Raw genomic sequence first — 19,438 nt, 5'->3', positions numbered from 1 at the left:
TGGCTCTTGCCTGTAATCCCAGCACTTTGGGAAGCCGAGGTGGGTGGATCGCTTGAGGCCAGGAGTTTGAGACCAGCCTGGGCAACATGTTGAAACTCCATCTCTACTAAAAATACAAAAATTAGTCAGGCATGGTGGGGCACGCCTGTAATCTCAACTATTCAGGAGGCTGAGGCACCAGAATCACTGCAACCTGGGAGGTGGAGGTTGCAGTGAGCCAAGATTGTGCCACTGTACTCCAGCTTGGGCAACAGAGTGAGTTCCTATCTCAAGAAAAGGAAAGAAGGGAGGAAGGAAGGAAGGAAGGAAGGAAGGAAGGAAGGAAGGGAGGGAGGGACGGACGGACAGATGGAGGGAGGTTGGTTAAAAACTGTTTGTATTTTCTGAAGGCACAAATGTCTACAAAGAAAAACTAAGGAGTGTACTGGGAAGTGGGGAAGGACGAAGAGAGGAAGGGAGGGAGGGAAGGAGGGAAAAACTTAAAAACCATTTTTATTTTCTGAAGGCATGACTGTCCACAAAGAAAATCTACAAAACTCTGATAGCTAATAAATGAGTCAGCAAGGTCACAGGACACAAGATTGACATACCATATGAATTAAGGAAAATTAAATAATTACAATTTATTTCTGAATCCAAGAAATGAAGACAGAAATAAAATTAGTATATAATACCATTTATAATCCTTCAGAAAATGAAATAGGTGTAAATGTTGTAAGACATACATAGAATTTGTATGTTGAAAACTACGAAATGTTGATGAGAGAAATGAAAGATCTAAATAATGGGGAGAAACCTACTATGCTCATGATTGGAAAACTCAATATATTAAAAATATGACTTCTCCCCAAATTGACATGGTATTAAATGCAATTTTGATCAAAGTTCCATCAAAATAATTTGTAGATATATATTTTTATAAAATATATATAGAATGTCAAAGGAACTAGAATAACTAAAACAATTTTGTATAAGAAGAATGAATTAGGAGGAATTAATCTAACTGATTTCAAGATTTATGATACAGTTTTAGTTAACCGGACTGTCTTGTACTGGTGGAGGAATAGATACCTGGATCAATAGAACAGAAAAGAACCCAGAAATAGCTCCATGTAAGTACAACTAATTTTTGACAAACGTACAAAAACAATTAAATAAAAGTAGGACAGTCTTGTCAATGATGCTGGAGTAGTTGGTTATAGGCAAACATAAAAATAAAGAAACTGTGACCAAATTTGACACTTTAGACTAAAATTAACTAAATGATTCATACCCTTAAATGTAAAATGTAATATCATACAACTTTTTAAAGAACACAAAGGAGAAAATCAGGGACCTAGGACTTGGTGAAGTATTCTTAGATGTGATATCAAAGCATGATCTGGAAGAAGAAAGATCAATACATTGAACTTCATCAACATTAAAAATGTTTGCTCTGCAAATGATCCTGTTAAGAGAACAAAAAAGACAACCCAAAGCCGGAGAGAAAATATGTGCCATTCACATGTCTGTTAAAAGACTTATACCCATAATGTGTAAAGAACTCTCAAAACTCAACAGTTAAAAAGTCTAATTAGAGAATGGGCAAAAGAGATATTTCAGCCAAGGGGATATATGGATTATAAACAAGCACAGGAAATAATATTCAACATTACAAGCTACTGGGAAAGTGCAGATTAAGAACATGGTGAGATATTACTCCTCAGTTACAAGAAGGGTAATATAAAAATAAAATAGTAACACCACCAAATCATCACAAGGACGTGGAAACACTTGTTCTTGTGTACATTATTGGTGGTAGTGTGACACGACGCAATCGCTCTGGAAAATAGCACCAGGGAATGTTACCTCAATAGCATGAAACATGACTAAGCAATACAAAGGAAAACGTGATTTATACACACAACAACTTTGATGGATCTCAAGAGGATGATGCTGAGAGAAAGAAGATCTTTGAGACCTATTCTCAAAGGTCACATCCTGTATAGTTCCATTTATATAACTTTCTCAACATGATAAAGCAAAGAGATATAAAACAAAGTAGTGGCTTCCTGAGGTTAGGGATGATGGGAATGAGTTTGACTATAAAGAAGTAGTTCAAGGAAGATCTTTGTAAAGATGGAGTATCTTGATTGTGGCAATGATGCTTTACACAAATTTATGCATGTAATGAAATGCTGCAGACTTTCAAACATTGAGACAATATTAGTTTCTGGGTTTTAATACTGGACCATAGTTAGGTAACCACTGAGGGAAAAATGCATGAAGGGTACATAGTATTTTTCTGCACTCTCTTTGAAGTTTCTATGAATTCATAATTATTTCAAAATTGAAGGCTAAAAATATTAATATCACTTGCTGATTATCATTAGGAATTTATGATAGAGTGGTTTCCAGTGTATTTTGTTATTCTGTGAAGTAATAATCATAAATACATTAAACAAAATTTTTCACACTGTGATATACAGAATGACCGTCCTATAAAGGGCATATTTGTGTTCCTACAAAGAAAAAGGCAGTTTTGAGGGTAAATAATTTAGAAAAACTCTATGTGCATCAACCTTTTGAAAATTCATAAGGCACATTATATATCAAACATTTGGAAAATATGGATTATCTCATGAGTGATTCAGAGAGGTCCTTCACATATAATTTTTTCTTCTCTGTCAACGACCTGATTTTATAATCTGGAAAATATTATCCTAAGACTTGCCACTTAAGACACTGCGATAGTGAGAGGAGGGACCACTGCTGGTAATTTTGGAAAGACAATGAATGTGGTCTTAGCTCCTGTCACTCAGCTGCAGTCAGGACAGCTGATCCTTCCCAGAAAGCCTCCCTTAATAACATCATGATACCTGACCTATTTTCTAACATAATTTTTCAAAGAAAACAAAAGCTATTCTCAGTCCATGCTTAATAACATCTCTGAAAACACACTGGTTGTTTTCAAAGCAATGTGTTACTTTCATGAAAGCCCATGTTGGGATTAGTATTTATATATGGCTAAATTATCTTCATTTAGCCCCTCCAAAAGTACTTGGCACTCTCAAGAAATGCAAATGTTTATTTACATATCTCTTTTACTAGACAAGAAGCTCCACAATTATTCAGGTCATATCTTGTTTTCTTTGTTTTTGCTCTAGGGCCACTTCTATTGGGGTTGCCTAATGTTTACCAAATAAACAAATGAAAAGGAAATCTGGTAGTAATATGTCAGATAATGTGAGTGTTAATTATAAGATGCTTCCTTAGATTTTAAATGGTTATTGACTAAGAACAAAGTAATTACGCAGGTCAGTGGTTTTCAGTACCCAGGATAATGCACACTGGTGTACTACTCCCTAGCCCAGAGGCAGTGTACACTGTGAAATTAATTTTTGCCACAACGGAGCACTAATTACAAAATGATAAAAAGTTTCAGATGGAACGTCGACCTTACTATAATAAATAAATAATATACATAATATAACCTTACTGCAAAAAGTAACAATTATACCTTCAAACCACAGTCCCTTCTCCCCTAGAATTCATCTGTTTACTTGGAAATTAGAGAACGCTATATAGTTATATGCCATAACAATTAAAAGAGGGCAGTCAAGATGTGAACACATCAACTCAAAAAACTCAGTAAATAAAAACATCCTGAGGGATAAAGTGGGTGGTGAAATTCTCCTTATGCATTTATAGAACCCAAACGACACTGCTATTGACACGGTGATGAAATAAAAGGGGCTGTGTTTTAATTATTCTTGGCTTTTAAAAATGTCTTTGATTTTTTTAACTCCTTCAGTTACATCGCATATCCTTTGGCTTGATTCATCATTTTTCATTCTTTAGTCAAATATTAATTTCTCAATGAGAATTTCTATGACTACCCTATTTAAAATTATAAGCCACCACTGCAAGCATTTTGCTTTACTTTTCCTTACTTTTTGCTGGACCACTAATCACTGTAATATCTGTGTGTGTGTGTGTGTGTGTGTGTGTGTTTTATATACATGTATGTATAAAATATGTGTGTGTATATATATGTGTGTATATATACATATATACATATATACACTTATACACACACATATATACATATATACATATATATACACATATATATACATATATATATATATATATATAGTGTTATTTTACTTATTTTGTTTGATGTTTGTGTCCCACCCACCACCAACAGTCAGAATGGAAACTCCACAACAGGACATGTGTATGTATTGTTCACTTCATTATCCCAAGAAACTAGAAAAAATGCCAGACGTATCATAATAAACACTTGCTGAATGAATGCTCATTTTTACAAGTTTCTCAAAACCTTCAATAAGTTATATTAGTAGGCAAATACATGCATATGAACTATGTCTTGACTTGAATATATTTTAGTCTATTCAATTCATAAAAACAGAGAGAAAGTTGTAAAAAATATAGAAAGATATACAAAATAAAACAAATTATTGCTAATGGTTAAAAAATTAATATCAAATATTAAAACCAATAAATATTTGCTTATGTTGACAAGGAACTAAAGAGTGCAATACTAGCTCCCCCTTCCACCAGAAAGCTTTGTAAAATTTTTTATATTATTGAGAGCAATGCTTTTCAAATTTTAATACACATATGAATCACCTGAGGAACTTGCTAACATGAAGTTTATGATTTAATGAGTCTCAGATGGGGTCTCAATGCTGGCAAAGATGCTGATGCTCTCTAGACCAAAATTTAAGTAGAGGTGAGTTTAATTATTTAGCAATGCTAAATTTTGCACTGCTATGACATAAAAAGTAATGATATTTTGAAGCACATTTCATCCAGTGGGAAATAACCTGTGTTTAAACATATCTGTAATAATTGTGAAAGACTGCTATTAAGTGATTGAGTATAAGAGTTTGGTTGATTTTTTTATTAAATGTTCTTTCCCCTCATCCTCCCAGTCTATGCAGAGTACACTTTTCTATCCCACTGATTTTGGAAATGGATTTGTGACTTTGTATGGCCAATGAAATATTTAGAGGCATGACACAGGCAGAGAATAAACATTTACTTTCATGGCTGGATTTGTGCCCTTTTCCTCCTATTTTTTGCTCAAAGAACATGCCTTAGGTAGCTGCTGGCTCAAGCCTGGACTCCACCCACACCTTACAAGTAAGCCCTGCTAAGCTCAACCCGAATCACAGAATCTTGTGGGGATGTTAATGGGTACAAAAAAAAAAAAGTTAGCACATCAAATTGACTATAGTCAGTGATAAATTAATTTTACATTTTAAAATAACTAAAAGAGTGTAAATAGATTGTAACACATAGGATAAATGTTTGAGAGGGTAGATATCCCATTCTCTGTGATGTTATTATTTCTCAAGGCATGTCTGTATCAAAACATCTTATGTAACCCATAAATATAGACATCTACTATGAAATGGTTTGGCTCTTTGTCCCTACCCAAATGTCATCTCAAATTGTAATCTCCAAGTGTCAGAGAGGGACCTGGTGGGAGGTAATTAGATCATGAGGACGGTTTCCCTCATGCTGTTCTTATGACAGTGAGTGAGTTCTCAGGAGATCTGATGGTTTAAAAGTATGGCACTCACTCCTTCGTTCTCTCTCTTCTGCTTCCATGGAAGACATTCCTTGCTTCCTCTACACCTTCCACTGTGATTGTAAGTTTCCTGAGGCCTCCCCAGCCATGTGGAACTGTAAGTCAGTTAAATCTCTTTTATTTTTAAATTACCCAGTCTCAAATATGTCTTTATAGCAGCGTGAGAATGAACTAATATAACACATACTATGTACCTACAAAATTTAGAAATTTAAAAATTAAGAAAACAAATCACAGAACCTCATCACATACAGGGTGAAAATAAGAAATGGTTTTTAAATGGCAATGAATTTTGCGGTAGTTTGTTACACAGCATTATCATGATACAGACGACTTATGCAGAAGTTAGTACTTGTAATGGAGTGCGGACATAAAAATTACCTAAAATTTGTAGCAATGGCCAGGATGGCAAGCAATAAAGGAACTATTATAGGAGACTGAAAATTTTGAGATTTATGTTATGTAACATCAAAACATTTGAGAAACCTGGTGCCCAACATATTGTGGAAAGCTGAATATGTATATAATTATATTACAAATTTGTGTGAGGAGCTTTTTGGGCAAAATGTTGAAAATGTGAATTGGCTACTACTTGACGTATTTGATAAGATGCCATGAGAAAAATATAAGCTCAGGAAAGAACTGAGCAGCTAGTAAACACATTTAAGAAGGCAAGGAGAGAGGTCAGAAATTCTGAGATTTTAAACCTCAGAAGTAGAAACTTTAATTGATCATTTAAATAGTGGACTGCTAAAATACATCTTCCAGAAAAGACCAAACCCAGGGCTCCACCATGAAGGCATGGCCTTGGGATAAAGTCCAAACCAAGTGTAGAGCTGCAGACTGTTTTTCAGACTTTTGACAGGAAAAGCATCCTCTTAGGGATGTGTGTGTGTGTATGTGTGTTTGTGTGTGTGTGTGTGTGTGTGTGTGTATAGTCACCCTGACGTGGTAATAGTAGGACTTATTAATTCATTCTAACTATATATATACACATAGTTGTATATATAGTATATAACTAGTATATGTATATACTAGCATATAGTATATATGTAGTTTTATATATATAATATATGTATGTATATGTACGTGTGTGTGTATATATATATACATATAGTTAGAAATAATAATACATACTGTTTGACAGCACATCAGGGTGACTATAATCAATAATATCTTAGTTTTACTTAAAATAACTTAAAGAGTATAATTGAATTGTTCGTAATTCAAAGGATAAATGCTTGAGGAGATGGATACCCCATTCTCTATGATATGCTTATTTCACGTTGCATGCCTGTATCCAAACATCTCATGTACCCCATAAATATATACACCTACTATTATATGGTTTGGCTCTTTGTCCCCACCCAAATCTCTTCTCAAATTGTAATCCCCACATGTCAGGGAGGGACCTGGTGGGAGGTGATATTTTTTATGGTTTATTTTGTTATGGTTTTACAAAAGTCTGAGACATCAAAAAAAACTGTGAATAAATTTAGAGAAAAAGACACATCACACAAAGAATTTAACAGTGGGTGAGAAGCAACATGAACTGCAGAACTTGTAGGTGGGGAGTCTCTTGCAAAAGCAGAAGTCACATCTGCAAACTGGTGAAGAGGCAGCTCTAAGCTCCGTTCAACCACAGACACATCAAAATGCAAGCAGAAAATGTCCGAATCAATGTTGTCAGAACTCTGGAAAGCAGTCAAAAGATTACAACAAGCAAGCAAATGCTGAATCAAGAAGATAGCAACCTAAAAATGGTAGGAAGATTCTCTACAATTTCTTATAGAAGATAGAAGCAGAGGGAATATTTTCTTACTCATTGTATGAAGCCAGTATTTCTAATACCAAAACCAGACAAAGACTTATAAGAAACAAGAACTAAAGAGCAACATCTCTCATGAACGTAGATCTGAGAATCTTCAGTAAAACATTAGCAAACCAAATCCAACAATGTCTAAAAATAACTACATGCCAGAGCCAAAGGGGACTTGTTCCAGGTTTGTAAGGCTGGCTCAGCATTCGAAAACCAAATAATGTAATCCATCACATCAACAAGCTAAAGAAGAAAAATCATACAGTCATATCAATACATGAGAAAAAGTATCTGACAAAATCCGACACCCACTCACGATAAAAACTCTCAGCAAACTAGAAATAGAGGGAAACTTTCTCAACTTCTTAAAGAACAACTACAAAAAATCCTACAGCTAAAATTACATTTAATGGTGAAAAGCTAGACGCATTTTTGCTAATATCAGGATCAAGACAAGGATGTTCCCTCTCACAACTCCTTTTTAACATCACACTGACAGTCCTAGCTCATGCAGTAAAACAAGTAAAGGAAGTAAAAGTTATGCACACCAGGAAGGAAGATATAAAACTGTCTTTGGTCACATATGGCATAATTACCTATGTAAAGTTCTAAAAGAATAGACAAAAATATTCTGTAACTAGTAATCAATTACCGTGGGTTGCAGGATACATGATTAATACACAAAAGTCAATTGCTTTCCTATATATCGGCAGTCAACAAGTGGAATTTGAAATTAAAAACATGATAACATTTATATAAGCACTCTCTCCCCGCAGAAATGAAATACTTAGGTATATGTCTAACGAAGTAGATGTAAGATTTATTTTTATTTTATTTTTGCTTTTTTCTGAGGCGGAGTCTTGCTCTGTTACCCAGGATGGAGTGCAGTGGCATGATCTCGGTTCACTGCAACCTCTGCCTCCCGGGTTCAAGTGATTCTCCTGTCTCAGCCTCCTGAGTAGCTGGGATTACAGGCACCCGCCACCACACCCAGCTAATTTTTTGCAATTTTAGTAGAGACGGGGTTTCGCCATGTTGGCCAGGCTAGTCTCGAACTCCTGACCTCAGTGTATCCATCTGTCTCGGCCTCCCGAAGTGCTGGCATTACAGGTGTGATCCACCGCACCCTGCCAGATGTAAGACTTATACGTGGAAAACTATTAAACTATGATAAAATATATCAAAGACTAACTAAATGGAGAGTTATTTCATGTTCATCAAAAGAAATGCTCAAGGTTGTCAAGATATCAATTCTTCCCAATTTGACCTTTAGATACAATGCACTCCCAATAAAATCCCAGCAAGTTATTTTGTGGATATTGACAAACAATCCTAAGGCTGGCATAGAGAGGCAAAAGATTGAGAATAGTCAAGACAATAGTAAAAATAAAACAAAAGAAGACGCCTAAAACTACCTGACCCCAGGCCTTACAATAAAGTTACAGTAATCAAGACAATGAGGTATTGGCAAAAGAATATACAAATAGATGAATCAAACAGAATACAGAGCCCAGAAGCAGATGAACAAAAATATGGTTAACTGATATTTGAAAAACAGAACATAGTCAAGTCAATGGTGAAAGAAGAGTCTTTTTAGTAAATGGCACTGGAAAAACTGAACATCTACATGCAAAACAATGAATCTAGACACAGAGTTTATAAGTTTATATCCTTCACAAAAATTAACTCAAAATGGACAATAGACATGAAAATGCAAAACTATAAAAATGCTAGAAAATAACATCTGAGAAGATCTAGATGATCTTTTGCTATGGTGATAGCTTTTTAAATACAATACCAATGGCACAATTCATGAAACAAATAATTGGTAAGCCGGACTTTGTTAAAATTTAAAACTGATGCTTTCTGAAAGACACTGTAAAGCAAATTACCAGTAGAAGACTAGTCACAAACTGGAAGAAAATATGTGAAAGATACATCTGATAAAAAAAATTATCCAAAATATACAAAGAACATTCAAAACTCAAAAACAAACAATCTAATTAATAAACAGACAGAAGATCTAAACAGACACCTCATCAAAGAAGATATACAATGGCAAGTAAGCAAATGAAACAATGCTCAACATCATATGTCATCAGAAATTGCAAATTTTAAAAAACGACATACTACTAAATACCTATTAAGATAGCAAAAATTTAAAAAACAAAACTGAAAACATCAAGTGCTGGCAAAGATATAGAGTAACAGAAATTGCCATTCATTGATGCTGTGAAAGCAAAATGGTACAGCCACTTTGGAAAACAGTTTGGCAGTTCCTTGCAGAACTAAACATACTTTACCATATAATCCAGTAAAGTTGCTCCCTGGTATTTACCCAAAGGAGTTAAAAACTTATGTCCACACAAGAACCTGCACATGCATGCTTACAGCAGCTTCATTAATAATTGCCAAAATTGGAAGCAACCAAGATGCCCCTCAGCGAGTGAATGGACAGATAAACTGTGGCATGTTCAGACAACAGAATATTATCCAGCTTTAAAAATAATTGAGCTATCACGTGTATTATTAATTGAAAAAAGGAAATTTGAAAAGGCTACATGCTGTATTATTCCAACTACATGATATTCTGGAAAAGACAAAACTATGGAGACAGGATCAAAATCAGTTGCCAGCTGTTTAAGGGTAGAGAGGAATAAACAAGCGGAGCATAGAGGATTTTTAGGGCAATGAAACGACTCTGTAAGGATACTATGATAGTCGATACATGTTATTATACATTTGTTAAACCCACAGAATATACAGCACCAAGAGTGAGACCTAATGTAAACTATGGAGTTTGAGTGTTAATGATGTGTCATTGTAGGTTTATCGATTGTAGAAAATGTACCACTCTTGTATGGGGAAGGCTGTGGGTATATGGAAAGAAGGAGTATATGTACTTTCTTTCTTTTTTTTTTTTTTTTGAGACAGAATCTTGCTCTGTCACCAGGCTGGAGTGCAGTGGCGTGATCTTGGCTCACTACAACCTCTGCCTCCTGGGTTCAAGCAATTCCCCTGCCCCTGCCTCCCGAGTAGCTGGGACTACAAGCGTGTGTCACCACGCCCAGCTAATTTTTTGTATTTTTAGTGGAGATGGGGTTTCACAATGTTGGCGAGGATGGTCTCGATCTCCTGACCTCATGATCCGCCCGCCTTGGCCTCCCAAAGTGCTGGGATTACAGGCATGAGCCACCGCACCCAGTTGATAACTGTACTTTCTACTCAGTTTGTTGTAAACCTAAAATTGCTATAAAAGTAAAGGAATTAAAAATAAACATGAAAAAAGACAACCTACAAAATGATGATAAATATTTGTAAATTGCATATTTGAAAATGATTTAAGATTTAGAATTCTAAAGAACTTCTGTAACTCAACAAAAGATAAACAATTCTGTGAAAAAATGGACAAAATACTTCCATAGACATTTCTCCAAAAAAGATACACAAATGGCCAATAAGATCAAGAAAAGATGTTCAACATCATTCATCATTAGGAAAATACAAATCAAAACCACCATGAGATTACACTTCATACTCCCTAGGATGGCTCTAACTAAAAAGCTTAAAAAGGAAAGCAGCAGGTCCCAGACCTCCTTCAAAAATGTGCTGCAATACCTTCTCACCTAGGCCTGTCCTTACTGTGCTACTTAAGATTTTAATTTGCCATCCTTCCATTTCATGGTTTCTTAAGTTTTATCTTTTTCTCATAGCACTGATCACCTCTTAACAAGCTGTGTAATTTTATATACACATATGTAAGTGTGTACCTATTACTTAACAAATTGTCTAGCTTACTTATATACACATATGTTAACTATGTACATATACACATACACGCATATGTATATGAAAGTTTACTTACATATACATATGTGTAAGTTTACTTGTGTATAATATATACACAAATATATACACACAATATATTTTGTGTAATATATATACACACACAATATATATTTTCTGTTTAACAAAAAAGTACATGCTCAAGAAGAACAGGATATTTTTTCTGTTTCATTTAATGATATATACTAGGTGTCTCAAAAATTGCTTGCCATATAACAACTGCCCAATAAATATATATTAATTAAATAGTTTTGTCTTTATTTTTCGTTATTCTTGGCAGGGTTTTGAAAATTTTATTGGTCTTCTGAAGTCCTCCATCTTAGATTTGTGTTCTATTTCATTAATTTGTGCTATTACCTAATTGGTTTCTAATACAATTTTTTAAGGCAATACATTTTTCTCTATCTACTGGCTTAGCAAATGCCCACAGTTTATGTTATGCAATATTCTTGTTATTTCTGTTTCAATACATTTTTTAATTTAATGTGATTTAGGAGGGGGCATGGGCTATTAAAAGTGTCTTTTTCCTAAACAACGGGAGTTTCCTAGACATTGTCTTGTCATTGATCTCCAGCCTAATTCAGAAGGTATACCCTAAGTGACTTTAACCCATCAAAAATTACTACTTAAAATTATAACCCTTTTTTGTTCCTTGCTAAATGTTCTGTGTGTGCTTGAAAATGATACATATCTGAAGCTGTGAAACTGTGTTACATATGCCCTTAGGTGCAGATCACTGACTCTGTTGGTCAACTCTATTGCATCCTTACCACAGCACAAAGTTAAAACATTTGGAGAATGCCTGAGATACTCTGAATTGTGTCTCATCCGTAAATAAGCTAATTAGAATGTATTTGGAAGCTAATAAAATGGTTGTTTCCCATAGAAGTCTCTGTATCAATGGCATGATTATGTTCAAATAAGATTTTAGAGTTCCTAGATACACAAATCACTTTGACTACATCCTGTATTGTAGAAGTGTTATTCAGATTATTTTTTAAAATTACTTTTTTATAGATTCTTGCTTTCAGAGTCTACACTGATATACAGATAATTAAAGCAGGATGTACATGTTTATATTACAAAGGATTTCTAAGTATTTCATTCTCTTTGTAGCAGTTGTGAATGGGAGTTCACTCATGATTTGGCTCTCTGTCTGTTATTGGCTGTCGGGGGGTGGGGGGCTAGGGGAGGGACAGCATTAGGAGAAATGCCTAATGTAGATGATGGGTTGATGGGTGCAGCAAACCACCATGGCACGTGTATATCTATGTAACAAATCTGCATGTTCTGCACATATACTCCAGAACTTAAAGTATAATAATAAAAAAAAAATTTCTCCATGAAACGTTTTATATCTTTAAAAAGAGTTGATTTCTTTCATTCTTTCTGCTATTCCTAGATGGTATATTTCTACCTAATCACATTTTCAAAGCCTTCTCAGAGTTATGTTATGTGTTCAAGCTTTACTTAGAATTCTCAAAACAAAACAAAGAAAGGAGACTGCGGAATTTAAACCCAAATACATGGTTGCTTGCCAGCCAAACTTTTGAAATCAGTTGCTATGGTGATTCTTTTAATATTATCTTTCTCTTCTTCTGGGTCAAATTAGGGCATCAAAGTTCATAGCATATAAATATAATAACATCACTTATAATTCATATGGCAGATTCCAGCCACTTTATAACTAAAACGTAACATTTAAGACCAGTAGACTGGAAACACAGTTGAACTTTTAAAAAAAATTAGCAATGCTATGTTAAAAGAAATAATTCTCATGTAATGGCAACCAATGCCAAAATCAGGTTTATTCTGATTTGTTTGTTTGTCCTAGGAGCTGAAAAAGTTTTACTTTTCCTATGCATTATTTGGAACTAATTCAGCTTTGTTGCTCTAATATTACCGGTATGAATATGCCCACTCAAATCTAAAAAAAAAAAAAAAAAAACACAGAACAAGAGGTTTTGCAATCATTCACCAAAAAGCACCTTCTGATACAACTTATCCTCCAAAGGTTCATGATTACTTTTGCCTTTAGGTTTGAAATAAAAGAACTAACAAGACAGTATGTTTTTAATATGTTTCCGATTCCCTTGGTAAATCAGCATACTTTCCCTAATACAGAGAGAAATTCCTAGAAATACGCACAACTTTAGAGCCTAAATACAAAGAGTTCAAGAAATATTTAGCCAGAAATAAAATGATACCTTGAATTCTGAAAAATTACACTAAACTATATCTCTAGGAAAGAGATACACTGGAAACATTACAAATAAAATTCGAAAGCATTATATGTGCTCTATTTAACTGTTAACCTTATTTGTGTAATATTTAAGTGAAAATGACAATGAAGAAAATCTACAAGCATTTGATACAAAAATAACTAATAGCAGAAAATATTCATAAGGTAAAGATAAATATTAATAAATACAGAATTCCAGAGTAGCAAAGTATTTTCCCTTTTTCACATAATGGATATAATAAATAACCCAAAATTGAAGGAATATATAGTCATGTGATTTTAAAAGGACATCTATGTCTATAACTGTAGAGAATAAGTTTTGTTTTCAACTGATACAGTAATTGTCATATTTATGGGGTACAGTGTAATGTTTTCATATATGTATGTATTATAGTACTGATCAAACCAAAGTTAACACTTATCATCTCTCAAACACTTGTCATCTCTTGGTGGTAAAAACATTAAGTTTTTTTTTTTTTAAGATTCAGTTATACACAAAAGTGATAGGGTATATGCAGGAGAATGAAGCTGGAACTCTACCTTTTATCATACACAAATATAAACTCAGGACAGATTAAAGACTTAAAGGCAAGACCCAAAACTATAAAAATTCTAGAAGAAAACCAAGGAAACTGAATTTTTCACAACAGCCTTGGAAAGGAATTTATGACTAAATCATCAAAAGCAATTGAAACGAAACCAAAACTTGACAAGTGGGACCTAATTAAACTAAAGAGCTCTGCACAGAAAAAAAAAAACAAAAAACCTACCAACAGAGTAAACAGACAACCTACAAGACAGCAGAAAATAGTCACAGACTACGCATACAACAAAGGTCTACTTTCCTGAATCCATAAAGAATTTAGTCAATTCAACAAACAAAAAACAACCCCATTAAAAAGTGGGCAAAGGACATGAACAGACACTTTTCAAAAGAAGACAAACAAGGGGCAACAAACATATGAAAGAAATGCTCTGTATCACTAATCATCAGAGAAATGCAAATCAAAACCACAGTGAGACACCATCTTACACTAGTCAAAATGGCCATTATTAAAAAGCCAAAAAAGAACAGATGTTGGCGAGGTTACCGAGAAAAGGCAAAGCTTACACACTGCTGGTGGGAATGTAAATTAGTTCAGCCACTGTGGAAAGGAGTTTGAAGACTTCTGAAAGATCTCAAAGCAGAATTACCATTTGACCCAGCAATTCCATTATTGGGTATATAACCAAAGGAAAATAGATCTTTTTCCCGAAAAGATACACGCATTCCTATGTTCATCGGAGCACGATTCACAATAGCAAAGACATGGAATCAATCCAGGTGCCCATCAATGGTGGATTGAATAAAGAAAATCTGTTACATATACACCACGGAATAATACACAGTCATAAAATAGAATGAAATCAAGTCCTTTGCATCAACATGGACACAGGTGGAGGCCATAATTCTAAGTGAATCAATGCAGGAACAGAAAACCAAACACTGCATATTCTCACTTATAAGTGGATGTTCAACACTGTGTAAATGTGGACATAAACATGGGAACAAAAAGAGCTGGGGACTACTAGAGTGGAGAGAGGGAGAGGAGGAAAAGGGCTAAAAATCTATTGTGTCCTATGCTCACTATCTGGCTGACAAGACTAATCATACCCCAAATCTCCCCATCACACAATATACAAGAAACCTGCAAATGTACCACTGATTCTAAAATAAAAGTTGAAATAACCTTTTTTTTTAAAAAAAGAAGTGGTGTGGTAGCTTGGGCAAAACATTGGATCATAAATCAAAATACTTGAATTCTAATGAGAACACATGGACAAAGGGAGGGGAACATCATACACCAGGGCCTGCCAGAGGGTAGGGGGCTAGGGGAGGGATAGCATTAGGAGAAATACCTAATGTTGATGGGTGCAGCAAACAACCATGGCATGTGTATACCTATGTAACAAACCTGCACGTTGTGCACATGTACCCGAGAACTTAAAGTATAATAATAAATAAAATACTTGTGTTCTAGGACCAACTCTGTCAGTACAAGTTTTATGAACTTTGACAAAACCTAAGGCACTCTTGTTGACAGCTTCATCTGTTGACTGCACTAATAATATCTTTCCCACGTACCTCTCAAGACTTCTGAAGTTCAAATGAAGATTAATAAATAAAAAGGCTTTGAACATTAAGAGTTCTATATATATGTAAGCTCTATATACTGAAGTTGTTCATGATATTCCAGGTTTGGTTCCAAGAAGCAAATAATATCAAACTGCAATATTCTATCTCAGAAATTATTAAAGGTAATGGTGACATAATTTGTCAACCTTCATTTTGACAATTTATATACACCTCACTTGCAGTTAAATGAAGCAACAATTGGACTATGTTGCACAATCTTACAGGCTTAGCAGAATGAGTACATATGGTGCATTTAGCTAAGGATATTTTAATATATGGTGTTCATTATGAGTTGATCTCCTTTAACCATATCACACAGCTGATATGTATCTCCTTGAGAGATCACTTTGTCTATTTTATATACAGGTATTTAACAGGGTGTTGATTTTTTTTAACAACCTATCACATCTGACAATATACACAGAGAAATGACAATCCTCTGAAATGCATCAGAGGCTGTAGGCTCACCAGTCCTGCATGAATTGTCTTTAATGAAAATTTTGCCTGTCATTTAAAAAAAAAAAAATTATTTCAGGCCAGGTAACTCATGCCTGCAATCCCAGCACTCTGGGCAGCCAAGGCAGGCAGATCATGAGGTCCAGAGATCAAGACCATCCTGGCCAAGATGGTGAAACCCCACCTCTACTAAAAATACAAAAAAATAGCTGGGCGTGGTGGCAGGCGCCTGTAGTCCCAGCTATTCGGGAGGCTGAGGCAGGAGAATCACTTGAACCTGGGAGGCGGAGTTTGCAGTGAACCGAGATCACGCCACTGCACTCCATCCTGCAACAGAGTGAGATTCCGTCTCAAAAAAAAAAAAAAAACAAAAAACTTTCATATGAAAAATACTTGTTTCCATTCTGTTTTTCTTTGAAGACACCTGTTTTCCAATTTATCTCCAATTAATACACACATACACACACACAGCCATCAATTGGTTTTAAATGAATTATGATTATAAATGAATTATTCAGAGAAAGGAGAGAACGTGTCAAGTTAAATCACCTTACCTTCCCCTGGTGTTGAGATACACACACTCTGCATGTTTCAACAATAAACACAGATATTGAGTAAGGTTGTGGGAGTTGAAGGCAAAAGTAAGAAAACAGAACCCTTTTACTTACGGCAAATGAAAGTAGTCTCATCTGAATTATCAGCACAATCATTCACAAAATCACACAGCTTGTCTTTGGCAATGCAGTGCTTATTAGCACACATGAATTCATGAGCAGTACACTTTCTCTCTGGGCTAAGCAAAGGGGAGCAATCTTGGAAGGAAATATCATCCACTGCTACATCTCCTATGTAACTGATACCACGTTTGGCTCTGAAGACAATCTAAAAAAAAAAAAGCCAGTTACAGTTAAACTGTCAATCAAGAAGTTCAAAACCTGGGCAAACACTAAGTATCAAGCACATCAATCGTGAATCTGTTTTTTGTTGTTTGTTTTTTGTTTGTGTTTTTGTTTTTTATGTCCCTATGTTGAAAGTGACCCAGGAAATTTAAGGACCATTTAAGACCTAGGTCATCCTCAACACCTAAGAATGTGGGAGCGGCAACACCACTGGCTTATGTCTAGATTTTTAGGATATGGGTCTAGAAAATTTGCAGGAGACACCAATCCACTACTGCCTTTGCCAGCTCTCAGATCTCCAACAAGACCTACTCCTGTTTTAGAGCATCACTGCACAGGAAAACAGTAGATCAGATGACATAAAGTACCAAGAATGAAAAGATACAAGTATATTCTTTATTTTGCTCAATTCTTGTCATTCGTCAGATCTCTCCATTCCTACTGTTTGAAAGCTAAAAGATAAGTCCTCAATACCATGAGTTTTTTTTTTTAATTGGACACATCTTTGGAATTGAAATGATTTTGATTTGCTTTTGATTTATGTATGTGATGAGCAGAATCTTCATGTGTCCTATTGTTTGACAATGATTTCCCACGTGTGTGGACTTCAGTAGAATCAGGAAGAATGAAGAATAGTAACAGGAATCATTAATGCTTTTACAAATTCCATCTTCAATTTATTAACAATACCATTGCTTGGAATAAAAATGAATGTTGTTTCACAGGTACATAAAACATCACATATTCTGTAGTTTAGGATTTTTCAGAGAAATGAATTCAGTCTTTTTATTAAGTTTTTCTGCAAGCTAAGTATGTATATGTTAACATAAGAAATATTGAGATATTTCAAAAAAATTTAGAACAATTGGAGGTGAGTTAACAAGGACAGTTTTACTTTAGTGATTTTGCACGAAATATTTACTGTTACCATATTTAGAAATATCTTTTGACCAATTCTGGACAATTATTTTTCTTAAAAGAAATAATTATAGTTTTTTTCTTTTCCTTCAGATGCAGTAGGTCTTTATACTATTGTGTGAACCTAGGTGTTCTCCTCTTAACATGAGAGGTTGGAATAATTGAAATCATGCCTCTCACATTATCAAAAAAAAATATAACTGTGTACATATATTGACTTTACGTAAAAGGAATAGACTGCTCTTCATAGTAGGTGAGCTTGGAAAGAAAAAAATATTAGTAAGATAGATGAAGAGCTTGAAAGTGATTAAAAAGAGATGAAACCAGAAAGTATAATAAGGACTACGACTTTCTTAAAAGGGAAATTTAGCAATGGAAAAATATTGATATGCAAAATATAAAAGATACTCTATTATCTGGATAGTCTAAAATTTCAATATATGCTGCAATGCTCTGTGAATAAGAAATCAGATAATGCAATGAGTGTTGCACTGTTAACTGGCTTATCTTCTGCCATATAGGTACAACCTCAGATGCTTGCCTTGTTCAAATAATCAAATCATCACTTATATCTCAATGCTTCATATAAGGTTGGTTGGGATTCCCTAGACTTTAATACCAAATGTGATTAACTGTTATTAAAAAAGAGAGAAACTACAATGTATCTTTCTTCAGACAGAATATAGTCAGGGTTAATCATTTTTGTAAAATTTGGTAGACAATGTAGCATGGCAGTTGCATTGTGGACTGGTGGAAGGCCTGACCTTGTCTACAGTCAGCCTCTGCCATTTGTAGTTACATAACTAGAACAAAAGACCTAACATCTGGGTATTTCTGTATTCTAATTTATAATATGGAGATAATAATACTATGTAACTCAAAAGGTTATTGTGAAAGCAAAATGAGTAAATCTTTTAAAAATTCATAAATAGTATGTAGCACTCAGTAACTGCTACATATCCAATTGCTCGAATAGTAAAAATTATTGTAATTAAATATTTTGTTTAAATTTGGGGGGGGGTTCCCAAATAAAATTATACAAGCTTCCCAGTGATGCTTCAGCATACCATTTCTAAAAATATTTTATATGTTTCCCCAAGGGCTAGAGGCAGTCATCTTTGTGAGACTAAAGAGAACAATCTTGTAAGAAATGGCAGAATCACGAAGAGTGTGCCTAACTAACCACTGTCACTCTCGTGCATGGTGCATAGCAATGTGCTTTGCACGTAGTAAGTGCTTAATATGGAAGAAATCACACATAAAACAGCAAATATTCACAAGCCATTAATATTTACTTTTAAGAGTCAAAAAAATCAGGGGTATACTCCTCTTTAATCTCAATATGTGAAAAATTAGAAATTCAGAATGGCTAAATTAATGATTGATTGTATGTGCTGAAATTCCCCTTAATATTACTTCAAACACGATTTTACTATACAAATATTTTACATGCACAGAAATAGTTAAGACTTCATCTCCT

At 34.5% G+C, this 19,438-nt stretch overlaps 1 protein-coding gene across 1 annotated transcript in view; it reads right to left on the bottom strand.

Moving 5' to 3' along the window:
- Positions 1 to 19,438, bottom strand: part of MALRD1 (MAM and LDL receptor class A domain containing 1) — a 631,174-nt gene that overhangs the window by 397,527 nt on the left and 214,209 nt on the right. The window contains 1 exon segment of the mRNA XM_063780496.1: positions 16,810 to 17,023. Coding sequence (XP_063636566.1) covers positions 16,810 to 17,023 — 214 coding nt within the window.

This window comes from Pan troglodytes, chromosome 8 (genome assembly GCF_028858775.2).
Source record: "Pan troglodytes isolate AG18354 chromosome 8, NHGRI_mPanTro3-v2.0_pri, whole genome shotgun sequence".
NCBI classification, from domain to species: domain Eukaryota; kingdom Metazoa; phylum Chordata; class Mammalia; order Primates; family Hominidae; genus Pan; species Pan troglodytes.
Note: the sequence above shows the minus strand (reverse complement) of the source record. Positions and strands in the feature narration are given on the sequence as shown.